General features: G+C 48.9%; 1 protein-coding gene across 1 annotated transcript in view; it reads right to left on the minus strand.

Moving 5' to 3' along the window:
• Positions 1–824, minus strand: part of PELI2 (pellino E3 ubiquitin protein ligase family member 2) — a 64890-nt gene extending 64066 nt beyond the window's left edge. Inside the window, exon 1 of the mRNA XM_032691511.1 lies at positions 657–824. Coding sequence (XP_032547402.1) covers positions 657–733 — 77 coding nt within the window. The 5' untranslated portion in view covers positions 734–824. The remainder of the gene's footprint in view (positions 1–656) is intronic.
• Between the last annotated feature and the right edge of the window lie 24859 nt (positions 825–25683).

Raw genomic sequence — 25683 nt, forward strand, 5'->3', positions numbered from 1 at the left:
TCTCCCGGAGCCGGGCGGGCTCACACGGAGGCAGGGGGAGAGAGGGGGTGTCTGCGTGTCATAACGCGGAGCCCCGCACCAAGTTTTTTCTTCTTCTTCTTCCCCAGACCCGTCGCGACATCCCCCCTCCCGCCCCCCCCTCCCCGGGAGCCGCCGGTCCCCGCTCCGCCCGTTCCGCCCTCGGGCACCGGGACCGGCAACGGCCGCGCCGCGCGCTGCCCTCGGGCACCGGGACACCCCCTTCTCTCCTCGGGCACCCGCGAGTCCCCCCCCAATCCCTCCGCGATCCACTCAGGAGCCTGGACAACCCCCCCTTTCATCCCTCCCCGATCCCCTCAGGCACCGGGACCCCCCCCCCCCCGCCGCCTTTGATCGCTCCCCGCACACACCGGGACCCCCTTCGCCCCCCAACGGCGGCTCCGCGCGCTCGGGCGGTGGGAAGGCGGGAATCACCCCCTCGTTCCCCCCCTACCACCACCCTTCCACCTCCGAGCGCTCCCTCGCAGCGCCGAGACACCCGAGGGGAAAGAGCGGGGGGGAGACACTGAGAGAGGGGGGGAAGCCCCCGCCGCTCCCCCCGCCCTGGGACCGCCGCGCTCCCCCCTCCACCCCCCAACCCCACCCCCGCAACCCCGGCTCCCCTGCCCAGCGCTCACCCCAGCACCACCAGCTCCCCGTACTTGACGGGCTCCTTGTTCAGCGCGCACAGCTCCTCCTGGCTGGGCGAAAACATGGGGCCGCCGCCGCTGCGGTCGCACCGACGGCCGCCCCCCCACCGCGCCTCGCGTCGCGTCCCGTCCAGGCAGCCGCCGCCGCCGCCGCCGCGGGGCCGCGTCCCGAGCGGGCTCCGCTCCGCTCTGCGCCCGCGGCCGCCAGCAACGGCCACTACACCGCCGGGGGGACGGGGGCGGGGCCAGCGCGGGCTCGGACCAACCCGCCGCGCCGGAGGAGGCGCGGGGGGGGCACCCGGAGTGTCCCCGCCCTCCCCACGCCTATTAATGGCCGGTGGAGGGGGTGGAGCGAACCACGCAGAGCACCGCCCCCTTCCCGCGCACCTCCCCCCCCCCCCCCCCCCCCCCGGCACAGCGAGCGGTGGTACGGCCCGGCCGTGTTATGTAAACATAGAGTAAAGGGGACCCGGCCGCTCTTAAAGGGGCCGCGCACCCGCGGGACCGGCGGGACCGGGGGCTCTGATCAGCGGGGGGGGGATGGAGGGGGCTCTAGGTCACCTCACGATGTGTTCCAGATCACCTGTGACGTTCCAGATCACCTGTGACGTTCCACATCACCTGGGGGTGTCCAGATCCCAGCGGTGTCTCCAGCCCCCCCCACCTGACCCAGGTTTAGGTCACCTGCGGGGCTGGGTCTCTTCTTGTCTGTGCCGGGGGTTCTACATCACCTCCCCGCGCCTTTGGAGATCTGTGGTGCTCTGGGATCCCCCGGGGAGCTCCTGAGTCACCTCCTGCCCCAGCGGGAGGGGGCTCGGACCACCCCCATCTCCTGAGCCTTCCACGTGGTCTCCAGCAATGGGGCACCCTCAGCTTCTGCACTTGTGGCTGGGGAAGGGCAGCTCCCCTGTCTCCCATCCCTGGAGGTGGCAGGAGCCACAGAGCCCACCTTCCAACCCCTTCTGTCCACTGTCTCCTTCTGGGGGTACAGAAATGCCTCCACCCTCTTTGTTCTTCAGTGGTCTTGAAGGTCCTTTCCAACCCAAACCATTCTATGATTTCCAAGGATTTTCTCCCCCCCCAGTGTCTCCCCCAGCACTCTCTTCTCTCCTCCTTTGTCCTCTGTACCAGACTAAAGCCCCAAACCAACAAACATTGGCTTGACATTGATCGAAGTCGAGGATAGAAATCCTCATTAGCCAATATTGGGGGGCTCCAAGCCACTAACAAAGACAAAAGTAATCTCAGCATCCACCACACTGCTCCTGGCCTTTCCCAAGGAGCATCCTCTGAGCTGGCACAGTCAGACCCAGGATCAAGTCCCATTCCTCCTGCTGAAAGCTTTCCCTCCGCCAGAAATTGCATTTAGCTATTAATTTTCCCCAGTAATGTTATTTTTCTGTCATTCTGGTGAAGAGGTGAAATGGAAAAACCCAACCAATCTCGCAGGGCCACACAATGGAGATCTTCCCAGGGGCTGTGTGAAGAAGACAAGATTTTATTAAAGACAGGGAGCTGAATTATTGCAGATTTATCTTCTTTATTGCTCTAACAAAATAGAAAAGAAAGCCGGGCTGTAAGTCACTGTCAAAGAACACAAATACATCCCCGAAAACAGTGTGAAAAACAAACCTCCTGGCTGCATCCTCTTCCACTTCTCCATTTCTCCCCTGAAAGCAAGACCTTCAGAGTAGCTTGGCCTTCACGTGGCATAAACAAACTTCCAATACTTTTCCAAAAACTGCTCCCAGACAGCTCAGTTGGGCTTCCATAAGTCAAACGTGGCTGGACTTGTAGCATCTGCTGCTGCTCCCCCAGCCCCATGTGGCAATGGAGGGATGAGGAAGGACCTGGAAGATCTGATTTTGATTCTTTCTCCCACTTTTTCATTTTTTAACATTGAGCTTTTTGTAGAAGAGGGGAAAGTTGCACAAAATTTTACACACGAAGTTCATAACCACAAGGTTCTGCACCCTTTGGCCAAACTTATTTTTTTCTGCACACAAACCAGTACATTTGCTGTCATTAAACACAGAAGTGCAGAAATTATTAAATACAGCAAATGCACTTGTTTGCGCTGCTGAAGAAAACCTGATAAATTCAGAAAATGTGCTCCTTTGCAATGCTGAGGAAAAAAAATTAAATACAGAAGATGCTCTTCTTTGCATTGCTGAAAAATAAATGTGCAGAGAAAAGAGCCCAGTGGGATTCACAGGGGAATATTTGCATCTGATTTATTCATAGGAGGTGGATGAGCTGTGCTGGGATAAGGAGTCACACACCTGCCACATACCTGTGGTGGGAGACTGTGAAACAACCCCTGAGCCTGATCCATTATTTCTTTCCTTGGAAATGTGCTTCATTTGTTCATGCCCAATCCCTTCATTCTGCACCTCCCCATGGGGTGTTTTAGGCTGACAAGTGAAGAGGGAAGATGAGCCCCACAAGGTGTTTTAAGGACTGCTGGTCTTTTCCTCCCAAACTGTAGTTTTTCTCATTTCAATTCCAACAGGACCAAGTGCTCCCAGCACTGGAAACATGCTTTTAATTGTTTGATTTTTAAATTTTTTAAATTTTTGGCCAGGAGGAGGGAGCAGCTTTGCTGAACGTTGCACAGCTCCCTGACCCACACAGACCACAGCCCCAAATCCCAGCACTGCTATTCCCTCCAGCTCCAAACATTCCTTTTGCAACTGGTGCGAGCAACACTTGGCTGGCATTTTTCCCCAAACCCATTGAAATAGTTGAGAAATATCTCCACAGCTGCATTCTGCTGTTTTTCAGCTCAAAATATCTTGTGTTTTCGGATTCAGGATGGCTCAGAGTGGCTTTTGAGGGCCGCGAAGGGAGGTTTGGTAGTTTTCCACTGGAAGTGTGAATCACAGATATCTTGGATCACCTTCCCAGCAGCATCAGTGTTGTGAGAGGGAGTTTGCTCCCAGGTTTAGCAGGAGCAGCTGCCTGGATGGATGGAGGGCTGTCCAGCCAAGCCAGACGAGCATTAAAATCAATGTTTGGAAAAAAATCCAAAACATGAAGAAACAGTGCATGCCCATTTATTTTTAAAATGTAATAAAAAGTTATTTTAAATGCAGGAAGATTAATAAGGCTCTAATTCAGCAAAGTACTTCCAGATGTGCTGGACTCCGGGTGTACTTCAGTGCTTTTATGAATCAGGGCTTAAGGAAGGGGCTTAAAATGCAGAGAACGTATTGAAAGAGGTTTTGAAACTAAAAGAGGGCAGGTTGAGACTGGATTTTGGGAAGAGGGTGGTGAGGATCTGGCACAGGTTGCCCAGAGAAGCTGTGGCTGCCCCATCCCTGGAAGTGTTCAAGGCCAGGTTGGACGGGGCTTGGAGCAACCTGGGATAGTGGAAGGTGTCCCTGCCCATGGCAGGGGGGTGGAATGGGATGATCTTTGAAATCCCTTCCAACCCAAACCATTCTGGGATTCTATGAGTCTAAATAGCCCCTGAATCACACCTGCAGCTTCCACTGCACATGGAACTCATGTGGCTCAGCACAGAAATAGGGATAAAGGTTTCCATTCCCAGCCCTGTATTATTGCTGTTCATAGAAAGGTTTCCAGGAGTGGGATCAAATCTGTGTTCAGCCATTGGTGTGGATGGTTGGGAAGTTGATCTCTGGGGTTGCAGCAGCCTGGATTTGGTACTCCAGGAGGGGAATAAGCCCCAGGAAAGGAGAAAAACTGTCTCAGCTCCAAGGTTAGGATTAAGGGGGTACGACCTGGGTGGGTGCAAACCCTTCTGGCTGGAAAGTCTCCAGCTGGCAGGTGAGTGAGTCTCTCGAGCAGCCACCGAGTGGAAACAGCAGAAGAAAGAGCTGTGTTTTAAAAAAAAAGCCGTTTTAAAATTAGATTTGATAAATAAACTACAGGAAAGATGTGATTGCTCATAATAATATGTGCGGGGACCCTCTCAGTCCTGTGTTTCAGAGGTTCAGTGCCTAAAGTAGATCAGACTGAGAGAGATTTGCTTTTTCTTGCACCATTTGGGAATCATTTGAACCTCCTATTGTCTAATTTTCCACCGTGTATGATTGTCTTGATTCCCGGTAACATCTAAAATTTAGAAAGGAGAATTGCATTAAAAAATAAGTGGAAGAGCTAAAAGAATAAAATACTTCCAAATACCCCAGTAGCAGCTTAAAGATATGGTACAGGCTCCAGCTTAACACGTAAACACAAGAGTTTAATAAAGACCCTAAAGGATTTTTTAAAAACAAAGAAGTTAAGCAGCAGAGTGAGGAAGGGTATTAGGAACAAAAAAGATAGCTGTCAAAAATGAGGAAAATAGAATATAGCATAAACACTGGCAAATATAAAACCACAATAAGGCAAATGGAAAGGGTATTGCAGAGCAGTTTACCAGAGGCATAAAAAAAGCACATAAAAACATAGAAGAGACAGAAAGTCAACCAGGGACTCACTGGGACCAGCAAAGAGTGAAAGTGAGGAAGAAGTTTTGGGTGAAATAAAATGCTGGTGGCTCAAGCAAATGAGCACCACATGTGTCTGCACCAGGAGCTGGAGGTGGAGATTCCCACAGCAAAACCCTCATTATCTGCAATGGCTCTGATAAGCTTCTTAAATACAAGTGTCACCAACAAAGATTTTGGAATAAACAGGTAAATTTAAATTGAGAGAGGAGCAAATTTCCAGGGTGAGATGTCACTGGCCCAAGTCTTGGAAAGAGAATCAGATATATTAATAATTGTATCTGTATAATTATATTTTACAAAACATTGAATTTGTATAAATATATTATTATCTATTTGTATAATTATATAAAGGACTGTATTTGTCTACAGGATGAGAAATAACAAACTTGCCACTGAAGAAACAAGTCTAAGAGCTTAAACTTCAAGAGTTTAAATCTGAGTGTAAAATACAATCAAGTTCAGGTAAATATGGATACCTGGGATGCACTGGGAAGATCTGATACAGCAGGGAAAGGACAATACAAGGCTTTTACAGAAAGAAGCCAAAGTTTATAACACATTCACACCCCCTGAAGCAGTCAATGAATATGTTGGAGAAGGTGATTGCATGTGTATCACATTCCTGGGGTTCAGGAAAGCTTTACCACTGTAAGAGCTGTCAAAGAGATAAAAGTAGCAGGAGATAAAGAAAGGCCTTCATGGATTAGCAGCTGAGTGCAACAGAAAGCAAAGGCTAGAGGTAAGTTCTCATTTTCACAGCGGGGAGAGGCTGTTGCTGGGGGTTTTGTGGTGTCGTGGAGCCCTGGCCAGGCTGCTGAATTCTAATGGGAAAGTTTGCTGACGAGCCAAAAATTTTAAACTGACTGCAAGGACCCAGCAAGAAAATGTCCAAGTACATACAAGATGACCTTAGCCATATCTGTCTAATGGCTGGCTCTAATTGAGCCATTATCCTTCCAGAAAGGCATCCTGAGGTTTCACAGGCACTATAGGTCCTTCTCTTCAAAGATCAGCTCAGAGAACAATCTAAGTGTAAAACACAAGTAAAATGCGCCAGGATGTTTCTGTGTGTCTTTTCCAGCTACATGGGTTACCCCAGATGGATGGTCTGTATTGCTTTGTCTATGCCCCATATGTCACCCACCTTCCCTGGAACACCAGCACTGTGCACTCACTTCACAGCTTGATTCCTGAAGGACTTGTGAGAGCTAAGGGGGAATAAACACCTTTTGTGTGTGTCTGCCAAAATCAGAAGCACTGGCATCCCAAACCTCAGTGTTGCCTTTATTGCACTCTTCCCAGGAGGATCCAGGTCCATCCACAGTTCCAACCCCTGCCAGGGTCCTGCAGCCCAGAGCCAAGTCCCCTCTCAAATCACCATATCCCTCTCCTGCCCCAATTGCTCATCTGGGAATGGAATTTCTCTCCCCAAGGCTCATCCCTTTTTCCTCATAAATTTCGTCTCCATTTGAAAGTTAACACTAACGCAGCGGTGGGAGGCAGAGGATGGGGACAATTTCAGTAATTTACTTACACCTAATTTAGGGGAAATCCTGTTAGTCTGACCTTTTTCCAGCAGACAAAGCTGATGAGACTGATTCCCTGGGCTTAGACCACATTATCCCACTACAGGAACTATCCATGGCAATGATGGTCCCCATCCCCCAGGAGAGCAGCTCCAAGAGCAGATGACTGGGTCCCCATCCACAAAGAGATATCCAGCCATCCCATAAATCAACCAGACTTCCCCCAGTCAAACATAATGAAAACACCCAAATCACTGCAGGATATGAAAGGAGCTCTGATTTCTGAAGCTCTGGAAAAGCCCAGGTCCATGGTCTCAGCCTGGCTCTGGTGTGAAAGGCTCCCATGGCAAGGGCTTGTCACTTAATTGCACCGATCCCTGAAAGCCTCCTCTAGCTGCTGGTATCACACAACCAATATTTATTAACAAAGGAATCCACTTTTCAGGGAATGCTTGAGGAATTTCAGGATGATGGGAGTCCCACTGCTTGAGCAGCGTGAACCTCAGTCCCAAAACATCCCCAATTTGCAGGCGCCAAAATATTTCACCCACCAGCAAAGCGTGAACACCCACAAAGCCACTTAAATTCAAACATCACTTTCACGTCTTTCCACAACAGAGAATGAAATGCATTTTGGAAATTATTGCATAATAGAAATGAGAGATGGTCCCCTGGCTCCTATTCAGGCAGCAGATAATCAGTGGGTTACAGAAACCTCTCCCACATCTCCAGCATGATCCAGCCTGTGCTGTTCCCAAGCAGGATTCAGCTCCATGGCCAAAAGTCAGTGGAGGCCCATCACCTTGTCTCCCCAAATTCCTCATCACTGCCTTGTGCAATCTTTGCAGGACTGATACATATGATTTTGGAAGAGAAGGGCAACACTGTTTTGTCAAGGGCTGAGGGATTTCAGTGTGACCTTGTGTTCTTTTAGGAGGTTTTTTACAGTGAGGGTGGTGGAACACTGAACATGTTGACCAGAGAGGTGGTAGACGACCCATCACTGGAAACATTCAAGGCCAGGGTGGACAGGGCTCTGAGCAACCCAATCTAATTGAAAATGTCCATGCTTATTGCAGGGGGTATGGATAGATGACCTTTAAACCTCCCTCCAAACCCAAACTACTCTATGATTCTATTCTGTGATTCTGGTCTGTGGAGTTCAGACTTCAGGGGCAGCAAAACCTGGCAATTCATCAGTTTGTTCCTCTTCTTAGGGTAAGAAGGTGCCAGGTCATATCTGGATAAGTTAAAAGCACCATTTGGCCTCCAAAGTATATACACACCAGTAAAGCCTTATAACCACCTCCTAGCATTTGACATTCTTTTCACTGCTATAATTTACTAAATGCATTGCCAGGTGCTCCTGGCAGCTTTCCAGGCTGCCTTCGGCCAGAACATGGATAAACTCAGGAAAAAAAAAAAAAAAAAAAAAAGGCTGTTGCTGCCCCTGAAACCTTGAAATCTGAGCAAGAGGAAAAAAATGAGGGGGGAGGGGGGGAAGCCACAACAAAAACCAGCGACCACCATCCGTGCACAGATGTCAGCAGGATGCAGCAGAAGGAACAACATCCTGTGACATCCTGTTAAACGAACGTGCAACGGCAGCTCCCGAAATCCCTAAAATCCCGAGCGCTGCCTTCCTGCCGGGCCGTGGGAGCATTTGCTTTATAGATGGTTTCAGATGGTCACTTCTCCTCCGCCTGCTCGCTCTGGGTAATTAGTAAGTCGTTATCTCTGCGAGCTGAAAGGCTCTCTATTGTCGGGATCGGCTGATTCCCGTCCCGTTGTCATTCTTATGGGCTCTTTAGCAGATGGACGGCTCAAACTGTATTTCACAGCAATAAGGTAATGGCTGAGAAACACAGTTCTGGTGGGTCCCTCATTGCTGCTGGAATCGTTAGGAGATGGAGAAGGCTTGTACCTCATCAGATAATGTCTTTCCTTAACAAAGGAGCCGAGTTATCTTGGAAGAGGTTGAGAGCTCTCTGCTTTTTTGGACGGGGAAAAGGCACTCGTGCTGCTGAGTTATGTTAAAGGAGGCAAGATTTTGCGTGGAAACACGAGAAGAATCTATGAAAAGATTGTGAGGCATTTTTTTGAACAGAAAGAGCACGCACATACCTGCTGTTGCCATTAAGAGAGAGAAGATGAATGAGGAAAGCCTTTGAGCTGAAAGAAAATCAACATGAATTCATTGCTAAGGGTTAGGTATCATATATATAGTGTACATCCAACTCCAGCAACAGAAAATGCATTATTGAAGAAATAGAAAGGACAGGAAACCACTTGCTAATAAAAATCATCATCTGCCTTCTGGAATGAAGGACTCCTCGGTTCAGATGTTTTAGTCAAATCAAAGCATCCAGGAAAGCAAAAGCAGCCTTATAAATCCACATCTGGAACTGCAGAGCTGGTGGCAAAATCACAGGATCACAGAATGGTTTGGGTTGGAAGAGACATTAAAGATCACCCAGTTCCACCCCCTGCCATGGACAGGGACACCTTCCACTAGACCAGGTTGCTCCAAGTCCCGTCCAACCTGGCCTTGAACACTTCCAGGGATTTGGGGCAGCCACAGCTTCTCTGGGCAACCTGTGCCAGGGCCTCACCACCCTCATTGACTCCACAGGTGAGGTTTAGGGTCTTACAACTCCAGTTCTCCACAGGGTGAAAGCAGAGCCAGGTGGTCCAGTGACCACATTCACACCCTCCCTGCCAAGCTATATTGTACAACAAACATCCCAAAGAGACCCATCCCATGTTTTTCTCCGTGGGCTGTTAAACCCACTGGTGTCCAGGCACATGGTGAAGCCCATGGTAGGAACACACTGACATCTTTATGAGGAAGAACAGGCTGTGACAGCCCTGAGCGAGAGCGGGAAGTTATCCTGTGTTTCGTTCGCCTGGTTTTCAGGAACAGATGGGAACGGAGCCATAGGAAGCCTCCTCGTTCAAGAACTGGCCCAACTTGCAGCTCATTAGCGAGGCCCTACACAGCTAAACCCTCTGCTTGTCCCATCTGCAGCAGCCAAGGCCTCGGTGACCTCAAACCCCCCACCTGGGACCCCTAACCCTGCCATGGCCGCTTATAAATCTTTACATTTGAGACGCCAGCGGCCGATCGATGATTTCAGGATGCAAATGGAGCATATGGAGGCTATAGCAAGCAACACAAAGGCAGAAGCCACGGGCCATTTCCATGATCAGAAAGAGAAAGAGTTGCTAATTATGCAAAGGTCATTGACCGAGCGTGGTGCTACATTTAAATATTTCAGCGTGTCCTTGCCTGGATCCCCTCAGAAATGTTGGGTAAGTGCTCCTCTGTTTTGGGGGAGATAAGGGAACACAGAAAAAGTGCAGATGTCTCTGTTTCATGCCACATGAGAACTTTAAAGCAGGCTTGGGTTTCTCTTTTTTTTTCCTCCCTGTAGTTATTTTTTCATGCTCTGACTCCTGGTTACTCCACACAGTTTCCAGTTTCTACCTCCCAAAATTCGCATCATCCCCGTGCCTCACTGATGGATGCAGCAATGGCAGCTTGGTGCTGCAGGGTGTCACCTCCACCCCAGCCACCCTGTCACCTCCTCTGTGCCCACAGGGCTTGGCTGACACGGTCAAGGCGAAGGAGACAAAGTTTGACTCTTGTTTTTTTCCCCTCCTCCTCCTCTTTGCAAATGTGTAACAGTGAGAAGGGACATTGTCCTCAGGTCCGTGGGAAGCACAAAGCGATGGCTGTGCTGACCTCCTTATAAAAATTCAAGCCTGTCCTCATTTTCCCTGGAGGTTTTGGTGGTTTGCACACACGTATCTTTGTCCTCCTCCCCTCATCCCCAGTGCTGGCCAGACCAACAGCCCAGCCCTGCTGCCCACACCAGCAAATCCTGACATACCCAGTCAAAAATTTGACAATTAAGGACAAATTTTGAAAGCTCTTTCTTGGAAGAAAACCTCGCTTTTATTTCCAGGGATGCTGCCAGTTCAGTTCAACAAATCTCAGTTGCCAGCACTGACAACTCAGCTTTTCCCAAAATCAAGCCCTTGAAACCTCTCTGGCCAGTCCCTCACCACTGCAGGTGAAGGGAAGGGTGGGATGCTGGATGTGTAATTTAGAGATTTTCACTTAAATATATTCTCTGTGACCACTGAGGTCCCTGGCTGGAGTCTGTGATTTTTAAAAAGGATTAGTGCTGTGGGAGCCTTCATCCAGATGCCCCCCAAAGAGGTTCTGACCTGGTTGTGTGCTGAGTACTTTGCCCTCCTAAACCTACTGCTTCAAATCCCTATTGCTTTTCTATTTCCAACCCTATTGGTTTGGGTTTTTTAACCCCTTTCAGGCATTTAAATACTGAGTTCACTACTGGTATTAAAAATTTTTTAAAGAGCTCTTGATCTAGCAACCTGACACATAATTTTTTACATATTATATTTATATAGATATAAAATATTATATCTTTTTATCTTTATTGTAATGCTTATATATTATTTTTTATTGGGAGGATGGATGCCCACAGTCACACAGGGTAATTCATGTTCATGGGAAAAACTGAGCTTCATGACAGGATGTGTATTCACCTCTTCCTGCCTCCCAGAGCATTTTTGTATTGATGCAGGGTCATTCTGCTCTGCTCCTCTCTGAAAATTTGGGAGGGAAGAGTTACAATGTGGGTAAATACGTGGGATGCTCTGGGCTTCTTCCCTTAGCCACAAGCAGGATTAAAGCCAAAGAGCTCCTTCCTGCCAAAACCAGGGAGAATAATCCTGTCATAAGCCATTAATATGGAGCTGCATTGGCCCTTGGCAGCAAACCACCAAACCCACAACATTGTGTTTAATTTGCTGTTAGAGGACAGACTGAATCTTCTTCACTCCATTATACCGAGATGATATTTCAGCACCAAGCCCTGGAAAGAAGCCACTGCTCAGCTCTCCATGACTCCACATCTCCATCCCATCCACTGCTGCTCTAAAGGAATTTTCAGGAGCTCCTGTTTGCTGGGATGGCCCACGTGCAATAAATCCCAGGGTTTTCTATTCACACCAGCGCTGCCGTGGGAAGCAGAAGGTGTTTCCTCCCCCACCTCCACCCCACCAGCCCCAAGAGCCAGTCAAGCCCTGGCACCCATTTTGGTCCCATGTGCACGCCAAAGTAGCAAGAGCAAGCAGAAACAACCCCATTTTCACCCCAGAACAAGAGCCAGATTGGATTTTTGACTTTCCACAAGGTTTCTTCCTTCCTTTCCCTTCTCACCCCAGCCCACATGTCCTTATGCGAGCTGGGCTCCCTGACAGTGCTGGGCTTTGACTGGTGACTTCCTGCCTTCCCTGACTTCCCACTGGACACAAAGCCTTCCCCCATCATCCAGGATGTTGTTTTCTATTTTTACTCAAATCCCTTTAACTTTTTGACATTTTTATGGCAGCAGCCTGGAGGAAACAGATTATCCCACCAGTGGTACTCTGTGGCTCCAGTCCTTGGTTAAGAAGATAAAACTACTTCTTTTCAGGGTTCATCACATTCCTGAACTGCCTGTAACTTCTAACTCACAAAATAGGGAATAAAATGCCTGTAAGTTTTGTTCCATAAAATTTTATGATTAGTCATCATATTCTTCATGTAGATGGGGAACAATGAGCAAGGAACATCCCTCGTTTTAATACAGACAGCCTGGGAGACAACTTTTATCTCAGCTCCTTGAATATTTGTTGACTTCCTCAAGTCCCATCAGAGCTTGGAAGCTGTTGGTGACATGAAAAACAGGGCACAAGGATGCGCTGAGGTCTTTTACAAGCTGCAGTCACTGACACGGGGACCACTGCTGGTATTTTGTCATAGAATCCCAGAACGGTTTGGCTTGGAAGGGACCTTAAGGACCATCTCATTCCAAACCTCTGTCATGGGCAGGGACACTTTCCACTAGACCAGGTCACTCCAAGCCCCATCCAACCTGGCCTGGAACACTTCCAGGGATGGGGCAGCCACAGCTTCTCTGGGTGACCTGCCCCAACCTTGTCCTCACTTGTGCAGAATCTGAGCTTGATATTTATTTCTTTTGGTTCTGTAACAGCAGGGCCTAACCCTGCTTTTATTTTTTTGCCTATATTTTCTGCCAAACACACTTGCTGTAAGGTCCCACTTTTCCTTTGTTTCCAGCACCTGGAGATGTGCAGAACAACCACCGCCTCAGGAATATTTTGAAGCAACAAGAGGAGAAACTCCAGAGTGGCTCCAGGGAGAACGCTCCCACGTTCCTGAGATTCCTCTTCCAACGCTCCACCGACAGACTCACGGTTTTATTTGCAAAAACTGGGAAAGCTTCCAAATCCCAGCCTGTGAAGCCTTTCACGAAAAAGAAATAAAAAAGCAACAGAGGAAAATCACGTTTTTCCCCGCTGTGGAGCGAGAAACCTTTGCAAGCAGCGAAGCCCCTGGAGCTGTGCCCCTGTGAAGGACAACGTGCTGTGAGTGTTCACCGCTGATGTGATGCCCAGGAAGCGTGTGGGGCCCAAGATTTCAACTTGCGAGCACAGCTCTGGGTTGTGTCTCCAAGGATAACGTGCTCTTCGCCCACAGGAAAATTCAAGGCAGGAATAAACAAGGTTTGCTGGGAGCCCTTACAAAGCAGGGTCCCTCAGTAGAGCTTTTGCACCGTTTTTTCTTGTGGTGAAGCCGCCGTTGTGGAGCAGTTGCTCAATCCCATATACCTGGATGACAGTCTCTTGGATTTTCCCCCATTTTCCCAGCAAGTAGGAAAAATAAAAGAGGAAAAAAGAAGTGTTTCTGCTGGACAAGGGTAGGACACAGGTAACCCCTGACACCTGCAACCAGGCCAATGTGGGCAAGCACGTCCATGCAGGGCTTGATGCCGTGATGCCAACACTCTGATTGATGTGAACAGCAGTGGAGGAACCCCTGTTAGTGGCATAAATTTGCCACATGGGCTCGGGGTTTTGTAGCAGAGATTTGACTTTTGCTCCCTATTATCCTGCTGGAGCTCAGAAAAACCATTGGCCTTGAGAGCACAGTTACTCTTCTCTCCGAGTTTTCCACTTAGTCTTGGTTGGTTCCTGTCAGTGACACCAACAGAAGAGGGGGGGAAAAGCTGAAGCAATGGATATTACATTGTTTTAACCTAATTTTGCACATCCTGAGGTCTCATTCTGCTGGTCAGGGAGGCAAATGAGCTCTGCCTTTCCAGGTCTGATCTCCATCTTGTTGCAGCCTTTCCTCAGACTCAGGGGTGACAACTCCCCATCCAAAGTAAAGGAGGTGGGTGGCACTGATGGACAACCTGCCTTTCAAACACTGGATGGTCACAGAGGGGCTGAGACAGGTCTGTCTGTTGGGCTGTGCAGCCTCACCACATATAAGCAATTAGTGTTTGTGCAGAGAGGGCTGACAGACCCTGTTTTGGCAAATGCTGAAGTGTTGACACTTCACAGCAAGGTGCATCTTGTGTTACTGGCAAAGAAGGAACTGCTCTGGTAAATTCACAGGGTTTCCCCTCCCATTGCTCTAACCCAAAATCACAGGGTGGTTTGGGTTGGAAGAGACCGCACAGATCACCCAGTTCCACCCCTTGCCATGGGCAGGGACACTTTCCACTATCCCAGGTTGCTCCAAGCCCTGTCCAACATGACCTGGAACAATTCCAGGAGTGGGGCAGCCACAGCTTCTCTGGGCAAACTTTACCATTGTCCCACCACCCTCACAAAGAATTATCTGGGTCTGGAGCTGGTCCTCTGTCACCATCCTGCCAAGCACCAAAACACTCCCATCACCTCTGGGTTGTTATATTTGCTGTTTGAACACAGATAGAAAGAACAAAAGCTGGTGTTTACAGGTCCCCTAGCCATCCATGTGCTTGTCTTCCATGGGAAAACTTCAGTGCCTTGGACAGCTTCCCCTTCTGGGTGTATCTATTGCTTTTGCTTTGAATTTGAGCCGCCTGACAAGCAGCACACTGGATCCCCCCCACCTTCAGAGCGAAACCCTTGCCGTGGCAGCCAAGCCCTGCTGCAGATGTTATCAGGAAAGGGAATTATTTGCTACTGGAGAATGTACTTGTGCCTCACAGCTATTGGGCTGCACAAATATGTGGAGTGTTGCCGATAACTCACCAAGGGAAGTCTGGAAAACGGATCCTGCAACGAAATAATTCCGCTTGTAGACTCTTATTTTATGTGTTTCTGTTTCCTTCCTCCTTCTCCTTCCCCCAGCTCCTTTTCCATTTACATCTAAAAGGGGTCTTTGTTTTTTCTGAGTTAATATTTAGTCACTTGTTCCCGGTTCAAGCCTCCTAGCTCAGTTTCTCAGAGCAGAGGCATTCCCAGGGTCTGAGCAGGACGTGGATCCGGTGCCACACAGCTCCTCCAGGTATTCACGGTCCACACTGGAAATGGCTTTTACATATGGGTTTGTAATTGAGTGACGCAAACTTGCTAATTACAAGCACCCAGAAATAAATATCACATCCTATATCACAGAACCACAGAATCATTGAGGTTGGAAAAGACCTCCAGGATCCTCGAGCCCACCCTGTGGCCGATCACCACCGTGTCAACCAGACCAGAGCACTGAGTGCCACATCCAGTCTTTTCCTGAACACCTCCAGGGGTGACTCCACCACCTCCATTGGCAGCCCATTCCAATGTTTAACAGCCCTTTCCACAAAGAAATTCCTCCATATTTGGTATAACAAAAATCCAGGATTTAGTCCACTTCAGAGGTGATTTTTCCGATGTCACCATCAGACTGGAAGTTCACATGACTTCGGTTAAAGAGGCCGTTCCCAAAGACGCTGCTCAAACAAGGATGTATTTCCAACTAATCATTTTAGATCCTCTCAGAGACCTGCATTAACTCCAGGAACAGACACGGGAACCTGTCCATTAATGGATTGATTTCCACTGAGGTATCAGCCCCTCTTTGTTCAACTGCTGTCAGAGCAGCCAATGGTGCTCAGTTGATTAACAAGGCTCCAGCACTCCTTGTCATTGCTTTTTCTTGCCTTTTGCATTGAAGCTACAAGTATGTATGTCTCTGCTTCTAGGCTTGTCTATATGCAAAAGTATTATGGTCTTATCTGCCAGCTGAGCTACAGCAGCTGGAACCCAGAGCTTGTCGTTATTCCAATACAAGACCCTGTTACATCATATCCTCTAAACTGGATTTAATTTCTGTTTGTAAATAAGCAGATACTTTAAGCAAGGGGGAAAAAAATGTATTTATAGGCTTACATAAAGCATCTGCTCAGACTGATGCTGAAATATATACAGATTGGTTTACAACCTATAACTATGATAGTTTTTATAACCAGAGACTGAATTGTAGTTTTTTAGTTCCACCACGTGGAGAAGCCTGTAAGGTGAGACCTCAGACTGATTCTACCAGAACTCCTTCCCACAGCTGCATGGACTTTTGGGGTTTGTTTTGTTTGCTCCAAGCATTTCCTGATTTTGCTCAAGTCAGCTGAGAATGAGACTTGGCTGTACGGCAGGATCCAACTTCCCAAAAGAGCACAATGGCTGAAAATCCAGGGATGCAGAGTTGAGTGCAGTTCCTCGGTGAAGACAAGAAGGTATCAGCCACCACCCGATTGCCTTGCCTGCATTTCTTGGCAGAAGTGTCTGCAGCTTATGAATTGCCAAGAAAACAGAAATACTGGAGAGATTGTGCAGAAAAATAGATTTGTCTTTGGTGTGAGACCACCGAGAGTTTTCCTTGACACAGATGGTCCCAAATTATCAGCCCACTTGACCACCAGGCAGGAGGTGGGCTTCACTTTGGCCAGAAAAAAAGCAGGGGAGAGCTTGTGGGGAGAAAAGAGAGGAATTGCTGCCAGACTCACAGAAGGAGCTGTGGGGTGCAGGCCACATGCAACGGTGGCCAAGGAGCTCAGGAGGATTTGTTAGGGTTTAGAATCAAGAATGGTTTGAGTTGTGAGGGACCTTTAAAGACCATCTAGTTTCAGTCAGTCCCAACACCGTCCCTCGAGGACACCACCAAATGATCTCCATTTGGACACTGAGCCACTGAGTGACTGCAACACTTTGGATATGGTCAGCTGGGCAATTCCTTCTCCTAGGGAACAGCTGAGTTTGTGATGGTAGATGACTCAAAGGCACCTATGAGTGCCTTTGAGAAGGGACGCATGTCCTGAGACATCTGATTTAAGTAGCTGGTGGAGAGAGGATTTTCCAGACATGTACTGCACTGGCGTGCCAGCCCCTTCCCCAACCTGAGAGTGGAAAGGGCACAGAGGCACAGACACCCACCCTGCCCTGCTTCCCTCTGTGGGCCCCCTCCCTGGTGGCCAGTGTGAGTAAAGCAATGCCCTCTTCTCCCTCTTTTCCACATGGCCACATTTCTTTGGCACATCGGCATTTTTCAGAGTGAAATAGAAGAAAAACCCACCCCTACACCCCCTTCCCATGGGGAGATTTACAGCAGACAAGAGTGAGGTGAACCCGTGTCCTTCAGCTGAGCTCTCCCAAGCACACACACAAAGCTTTACAGACCCGTGTATTTAATTCTCACCAAAAGAAAGCTGAACTCGAGAGACGTGATTTAAGAACATTAGGTTGGCACTTGGCTCCAAACCCCTTCTACCTCCTCAGCCGTTGACCACAGCAGGATGATTTTGCAGTGTAATTATTCTGCCTGCTGTCCTGAAACCACGCAGAGATCGAATTATATAACAATACTGTTTAAGCACTTGCAAAATGCACAATTTGATTAATCTCAGCAACGCGCCGGCTCCGAGATCTAAAAAGACAGCCGTGTGCATTTTAACAAAGTTAAAGCCCAAAGCTTTTTATTTCATCCTAATGGATAGCAAAGGTCATTCTCCATTTGATAGATGATGATAGCGCTGCTGCATTTGTCTTCTGGCTGGCAGGGCCGGATCCCTCTGAAGTTCATGTTAATGAGATTCCTCCCACCACAGAAACTAAATTCTCCAGTGAGGCACTGGCGCTGGATTTATCGTGAAGACACCCATTCTGCACCCTCACAACAGGATGAATGTAACTTCCTATCACGCTGATGAGGTGCCCACAGCAGCTACGTCCTGATGGAATGATGTTTTCCATGACATAAATCCCAAGTGGTAGGACCTGACTCTGCCACTGGACATATTTCTTCTCCCCGTGACTCAGCTGAATGACATTTTTCAGAAGGAACAGGTACCAGCAAAGAATTAAAGGGTAGATTCTGCATTTTCCCCTTGGGAAAAATTATTAAAATAAAGCTATTGGCCCGAATCCTGGAGGGATGGTATTTATTTCCCTTGTAAAACCACTCAGCAACATCCAGAAGTCAGGGAGTTCCCAAGCTGGGCCATAAATTAGCAGAGATGTGTTCATGTGCTTAACGGTGCTCCTGTGTCTTGCACGGTGAGAGGTGGGTGAATTAAAGCTGTGGGAGATGTAGAGCCTCTCTTCCAAGAGTGAGGTGGGAGCTAAGGGGGTAAAATGAGTCTGGACAGCAGCAGGGAGCACGAGATCCTTCTGCAGAGGAGAAGGGCGTTGTAAGAAGATCAGGGAGCAGACACCAGTGCTGTGGAGTCCCCAGAAGAGCAAGCCCTCTGTGCCACAGCCTTCCTCCTTCTCCTCCTCCTCCTCCTTCTGCTGCTAAAGGAACCCAGCAGACCATCGGGGAGGCACGGAAGGAAAAGCCCAGGAGATGAGATCTTCAGGGAAGAAATCCTACCTGGAGCATCAGCTGCTGAACTAGGCATGACTAACTTGATCCCTTGTCCCAGCAATTTACCCCAACACTGTGGGTTTTGAGGGCTGTTCCAGAAAGAAGATGGACCTTCCCGAAGACTTGCCATGTCTTCATAGAATCCCAAAGTGGTTTGGGTTGGAAAGCACTTTAAAGCTTATCTAGTTCCACCCCCTTGCCATAGGCAGGGACACCTTCCACTAGACCAGGTTGCTCTAAGCGCCATCCAAGCTTTCCTTGAATACTTCCAGGGATGTGCCAAGAACAGCCCCCTGATATCTTGGACACTCAAATGTACACATACATGACCCTTTCACTGAGGTGGAGATATCCACTTACAGTTTGCCTCTGGAGATCCCTGTGTTTTCCAGCTGCCTCATTCTGCGAAGGCAGGAAAGTCCTGAGTGCTGATGAGTGACTTGAAGTGATTGGGAATGCTTCAAACACAGGGGTTTGTCCTTAAATTACACGGCCCATTAGCAAGGCTAAATTAAAACAACACTATTAGCAGGAGATCTGAGGGGGAAGGTGGCTTCAATTTTCATATAAATGACACATAACTGAATACCAGAGATTTAATAACCTGATAACAGCCCTTCAAATCCAGTCTTAACAACTGCAATTGTTCAAGCATAGGCCACGGCCCCCAAAATCTTGAGACAGACACCGGAAAAATCAGCAAAGTGTTGTACAAACACTTCTTGAGCTCTGCCAGGCTTGGGACCATGACCATTTCCCTGGGAAGCCTATTCCAGTGCTCAACCACCCTCTGGATGAAGGACTTTTCCCTCATATCCAACCTAAACCTCCCCTGACGCAGGAATGAGCTGTCTTGAGTGATCACACTCTTCTGAAAAACCCCATGACTTCAAAACCTGAAGCATCCCTGGGCTGTTTGATGGGCTGAGCGTTTCCCCTGGGGGATCAAACCCCTCAATCCCAAAATCAGAGGGCAGCAACTGCGCTCAGAGCTGACACATGATGAGCCCTGCTGACCACCAAGCCCTCCCCGTGCCAGGCAGCAGACATGCACTCACAATGGCCCCTTTCATCCTGACCTCCAAAACCCATCTCATTTTGGGAGGCCACACAGCCCTCTCTGTCCTCGTGACTTTGCTGCCTGTCTCTGCCTCAGGACAGGCAAAGAAATCGCTGCAGTAAAGTTTAAAGAGCTGCCGCCACACAAAATTCCTACTTATTAGCCATAATCATAATCCTATAATGACAATATAGTACATTATAATTTGCAAGCAGAGGGAAATCTTGACATAAATTGCTTGTCTCTGATTCACCGACCCGAGTGCAATTATGGCACCTCAGTTATGGGAAGTAGATTCTTTATCACAGAATCACAGAATCCTCAAATGCCCTGAGATGGAAGGGACCCTCAAGGATCATCGAGTCCAACTCCTGGCTCTGCACAGGACGCCCCTCAAAAATCACACCATGTGATTTATGTGTGAGCCTGAGAGGGCTTGGTATGAGTGACATTGCCCTCAACACCCACCAGACTCAGCCCATTATTGAGGTCATTACTTGCACCTCGGAAGGAAAAAAATGTCCCACTCATGGACCAGGACTCACCTCTCCAAACCATTGTGCAAATAAATGGAGCCAGAAACGTGGCACTTGGGGTCATGGGTGAGTGGTGGGATTGGCAATGCTGAGTTAACAGCTGACTTGATGATCTTGAGGGTCTTCTCCAACCTAAATAATTCTATGGCTCCATGCAAGCAACCTGTCCTGCAAAGCACCCACAGCCTGAGAAAAGTGAGGGGCCAGTTATGAGTCAGAAACCTCCATTTTAGTCCCCACTTTGACTGAATTTCTGCTGCCTTTGGGTCGCTCCAGGGCCAGGCTGCAGCCAGACCCCCTTCCCCTTCCAGGCACAGCCTTGGCACTGCAAGGATCAGGATCAGCTGGGCAGAGCCTTTGCTCCAGGTGCTGCAACGCTGCGGCAGTGGCTCCCGGAGCTGCTGGAGCCTTTGAGTGTTCAAACACAAACAAGATTTACTGGGAGCTGCTGCAATTTCAGCAAGGCTGAGTTTCTGGGCTCCCTCCCCACGGAATGCAGATGCTGCTGTAGGAACTGGAAGCGTTTCTTGGGGGGTCTCCTCGGAACCCCCAGCGGGCACCTCCACCTTTCACACACCGGCATTTTAACTCCATCCTGGTCTGTGCTAATAAAACACGAGACTGCATTTAAATAAGGAGCTGGGAGAGTCCCCAGGACTCGTTAAAGGTTATCACGGCTCTGTTACTCATCCTAGAGGGGAAGGCAGAGGGAAGCAGCTGACTCACATCACGGCAACACGGAGAGGGGCTGGCAGGACCGGAGCCCTGATTTCCCCCCGGCACGGGGCTGCTGTATGAGCACAGACTGTGATTTTCCTCCATAACTGCTCTTTTTTCCCGACTTTTTCTCCTCAAATTAAACTCTGACAAGCACAAGAGAACCCTAATTTCCCACCTACGTGTGTGTGCAAGTACCTGTAAGGGAATCCTCCTGCTTTTCCACCTGGATATCAACATCCCTGGCAGTCTCCACATGCCTCACGTAGCCTGGGGGTCCAAGCCTCTTTTCAAAACTTCCCCCACATGCTGCACATCCCATCCTTACCCCAGCTCATTTCCTGCTCTTTTCTAAGGGAAAAGCCAGCTGTCAAGCATGTACATAAATTGTCCCAAAGCCATGAAGGCTCTTATCACAGATAGAAAACTCCAGGCACCCTAAAGGACGTGCCAGAGCTCTCTCCCTTCCTCGGGCGGGCTCAGCCCTGCTCCCAGCACGGTCCAGAGGAGCCTTGGCTGTGCAACACAGTGGGGAAGGCAGGCTGCAGGCAGGAGTGTTGGAAAAAAGGTCATTTCTTGGTTTGGCACTGAGTCAGAGCTGTATTTTCTGCCTTCTGACAGCATTAACCAGAACACCCAGATGCCCAAGGTATCTCTGGAGGAAGGAACCCATAAAGTTGGCCAGTTCTTGCTTGGTTTAGGGCATGGTCAGGGTGTAAAAACAGGCTCCTGGGGGCTGTTTATACCCAAGCCTGACCTTTTAACCTTAATTACTTTATAGCAGCCATTTATAAACATCCACCATGTCCATGAAAATACCATGGGTAGCACCTCCTGTGAATGGTGTGGCTAATGGAGAGCTGGGACAGGGCTGCAGAAAAGATGTTTCTTGCTTCCCCTGTGAAACACAGCAAAATCCTCTCCCAGCAGAGCAGCCTTTCCTTCTTTTTCCAGCCGTCTGTGTTATTTTTGTGTCGTGTTGCTGGTTAAAAATACCCCTTGCCAGCAAGAACGGAGTTATTTGGGGTGCCCTTGTTTATCTTTGTTTGGGAAGAGCACTTGCCACCATCAGCTGCCTCCTTCCTCCTTAAAAATCATCTCCTGCAAGAAAACATTGATCCTGTGCCTGGTCCATGGCCCTGATGGGCTTTCAGCCAGGCCTGATGTCTCCAACACCAAGGGGAAGGGGACACAAGTGCCTGTCACATGTGGAGTATGGGGGAGACCTCTCCAGTCTCTTCCCTGGATATCAGAGCTTGTGGCTTTTGAAGGAGATCCTGCAAACACGTTCCTGGCTGCAGGAAAAACAGAAAAACAATATGGGTCTGGACATCAAGATGAGCACACTGGGAGGTTTCTTCTTGCTAAGCATTTCCATGACACCAGATGCCCTGAAGACACCAGGAGTGAGAAGCCAGTAATGACCGTAAATAATTTGTGAGTGAAGCTGGAGCTGATCATGGAGACAGCCCCAAAGCACTCCTGCAGCTGCCACTTCAGAGGGACAAACAGGGTGGGAAGGGTCTAACGACCCCTCTCCATAGGCATGAGGGGAAGGGGATGCCCAGAAACCCAAAGTCCCTTCAGGATCCTGAACAGAAGCAATCTGATGGTGCTGAAAGCCTGGGTTGTTCATTAGTAACCACAACTCTTAATAGTGTCCATGAAGCATCCCCCAAGTGTCACTCTCCCAACAAGCATCCTATAGGTCCAGCAAAATTATCTCCCCCAGTCCTTGGGAATCTTTTGTTGTTTTTGTTTACTGCAGGGCATTTTAAGTCCTGAAAGAATTCCTGGGGAAGCTGTAGCACCCTGTGCTCAGCAGTGCTGTGCCCTCATCAGTGAATCAGGCCTTTCTTTTCTCCCTCCTGTGTATCGCTTTTTTTCCCAGGCTAAAGTAGTCAGGGAGTAAAAGTCTGGAATCTAACCACAGGGAGCATGAAAATATTTAAACAAGCTGGTTTAAATCAAGGTTTTGACTTGCTTTTGTAATGGCCCCTTCGGTCAAGGCTTGAACACACCATTGCATTTTGGACTGGGAAGCAGAGGACGGGTGTGCTCCACCCTCAAGGTGAGCGTGGAGGCAGAGGCACGGCCTGTGGTCTCCAATATTCCAGAGAAAGAAAGGAATGTCTTTAATCCTCCTTTTTTATTATTTTTTTTAATTAATCTGAGCAGGGGTGGTTTTGATCCAGCCTGTGGTCAACCAGACTCTTACCACTGATCCCCCTCCATCCTGCAGCTGCCACTGCACATGGGACAGCGTGGAAGAAATCCCAGAGCACCAGAGGTGACACTGACCCTCTCCATGGGTCCTATTTTCCTAATTTCTTGGGTTTTTTCATGTCTCCATGTACCCAGAGGAACTGTGCAACTCCACTTCCCACTCGTCCTCCCTTGTCATCCCTAGAAAACACATCAAAGCCAACCCCTGCACTCAGCAAGGGCTGGAGCAGCCCAGTCTCCTGCTTTCCAAGGTAAATAATGACTTTGATTAGGAACTATGCCTAATTAACCATAAGGAGCTGATGACTCAGCTGACTGTCAAAAGCTTTTTGGCTCTGGTTTCCCATTTCCACAGCTTGACCCTTCATCTGCCCCCTGGAAGCTCAGGGAAATCCCAGTTACACCGACCAGGTCGTCCGGGTTGGCCTCAAGCTGTGACACCTTTTTTAGAGAGACTGGTAAAACCCCTCCTGCAGGGGACAGCCAGGCTCCAGAAAAGGAGATTATTTTTGTCCTCACTTGGATTTCAAGAAGCAAACAGGCTCTGTTGATTCAGACGTTGCTCTTGGACTCGGGCTGGTAAATAGTGCAAGGTTTGCTCTTTTTATCAGCTTGCTCTGCAAATCAATAGGAGGACTCAAAAACGTATTGTCATCATAAACCAAGGAATTCATTAATGCCCGTTGTTTGCCTCCGTGTTTTAATGGAATGCAAAGCAAATACATCCGAGGAGTGTTCGTCAGCACGAGTCAGGCTGGACCAGGATCTCCTGCCACTTTTAATTTACCTGGGAGAAAGAGGAGATGAAGAGGTGGTAGGACCTCGGTGAAGATGGCTGGAGGCTTGGGACTTGCATCTCCCCTCCTGTGTGTATCCTGAGGGAAAGAAATTCATCTTTTGGATGTGCTCTCTGACACCTCTACTCCATGGGAAGCACTGCAGGAGTGGAGGGATGTGTCTGGGTGAACTCCCATCCCTGCAGAGCCTGTTGTCTCGCCGAGAGGGAGAGATTTCATCTCATTTAACGCCTCTGGACAAAACACTACATGTGAAAACTGTATTTCTTTAAATATTCCGTGCACCCTCTGACAGCCGTATTCCCTCTCCGTGAATCACCAAGAGCAGATGTCCTGGAGGTTATATATGTTCAGTAAATAGACTTTTTGGCACCGAGCTGAGCAGTTTCCTTGCAGCACTTTTGAAGTGCAAAAGGGGAAAGATGCAAAGTGTCAGCTCCGCTGCTGTCACACGGATTCAGGAGCAAGAACCCACAATCCCATCCAGTCCCATGAGTGTGTGTGGGCAGCTGAGGGGGATCTGGGCATGCCAAGGGGTTCACATGTCCCCCTTCTTGAGCAAACTCTCCTTCCAGGCACTGGGTAACAAGGTCAGATCCAGACACAGTGCAAAATCCAGCTCTGTGCCCTTGCCCGTGTCCCTCGGGTCCTCTTGGGACTAGGCAGCAGGAACAATGGAAATCCCTGGGATTTCCCCAACATCTAGGTGTCTGCAACTATGGCTGGCTGGAGGGCACTGTGGATATCTTAATAGATTTTAAATCTTTTAAAGTCATTTTCTCCTCACTTGCTCAGCAGCTAATCAAGTGTAAGGTTCTGCACCTGCACTGGGGCAACCCCAATTTTGATACAAGTTGGAGGATGAAGGGGTTGAGGAGCCAAGAAGGACTCGGGGTTGCTGGTGGATGAGGGGCTGGACCTGACCTGGCAATGTGCACTGGCAGCCCAGAAAGCAAATCACATCCTGGGCTGCATCAAACACAGCGTGGGCAGCAAGTCAAGAGAGGGAATGTCCCCCTGTACTTGGCTCTGGTGAGATCCCAGCTGCAAGTGCTGCATCCAGCTCTCAGGCCCATAAGGTAAGAAGGACATGGACCTGTTTGAGAGCATCCAGAGGAGGCCACAGAGATGCTTAGAAGGCTGGAGCACCTCTGCTGTGGAGACAGGCTGAGAGAGATGAGGTTGTTCAGCCTGGAGAAGAGAAGGCTCCGAGGAGACCTTAGAGCCCCTTCCAGTGCCTAAAGAGGCTCAAAAAGAGCTGGAGAGGGACTTTGGACAAGGGCCTAGAGGGACAGGACACAGGGAATGGCTTCCCACTGCCAGACAGCAGGGTTAGGAGGGATGTTGGGAGGAAAATCTTGGCTATGAGGGTGGTGAGGCCCTGGCACAGGTTGCCCAGAGAAGCTGTGGCTGCCCCATCCCTGGCAGTGCTCAAGGCCAGGTTGGACGGGGCTTGGAGCAACCTGGTCTAGTGGAAGGTGTTTCTGGTAATTGCAGTGGTTTTGGACTACATGACCTTTAACCAAACAGTTCCACGATTCCATGACCCTTCTGCTGTCCCCGTGGGTAAGTCATCTTGGCACAGCCCCTGCACGCTCACACAGGGACTAATCTGGCCCCATACAGTGCCTGCCTCGAATGGAGCTGCCGCCAAAAACGAGCTCATTTGCACATATTTATCATCAGAAAAAAATAGCCGCTCACTGATCCAGAACATTCATCTCTAAATATTTACAAAGCATTATTTATCCGAATGAAAGAGACATTTTTCACTCAACAGACGAGGCATATGGTAGCGGCGTGCGAGAGGAGATGAATTGCACCCAGTAATTCTAAACAGATTTAATGCCAGCAATAATTATTTTTAATAAGACAGAAAGTTCCCTGGGTGATAACTGAACATGTAGCATTTGAAAGGGATTGTGCCGGCCCACATTGTTGAATGTTGTTTGTTCAAATACGCTTGTTGTGCCTTTTGGTACCTCG

Source organism: Chiroxiphia lanceolata, chromosome 6 (assembly GCF_009829145.1).
Source record: "Chiroxiphia lanceolata isolate bChiLan1 chromosome 6, bChiLan1.pri, whole genome shotgun sequence".
NCBI classification, from domain to species: Eukaryota; Metazoa; Chordata; class Aves; order Passeriformes; family Pipridae; genus Chiroxiphia; species Chiroxiphia lanceolata.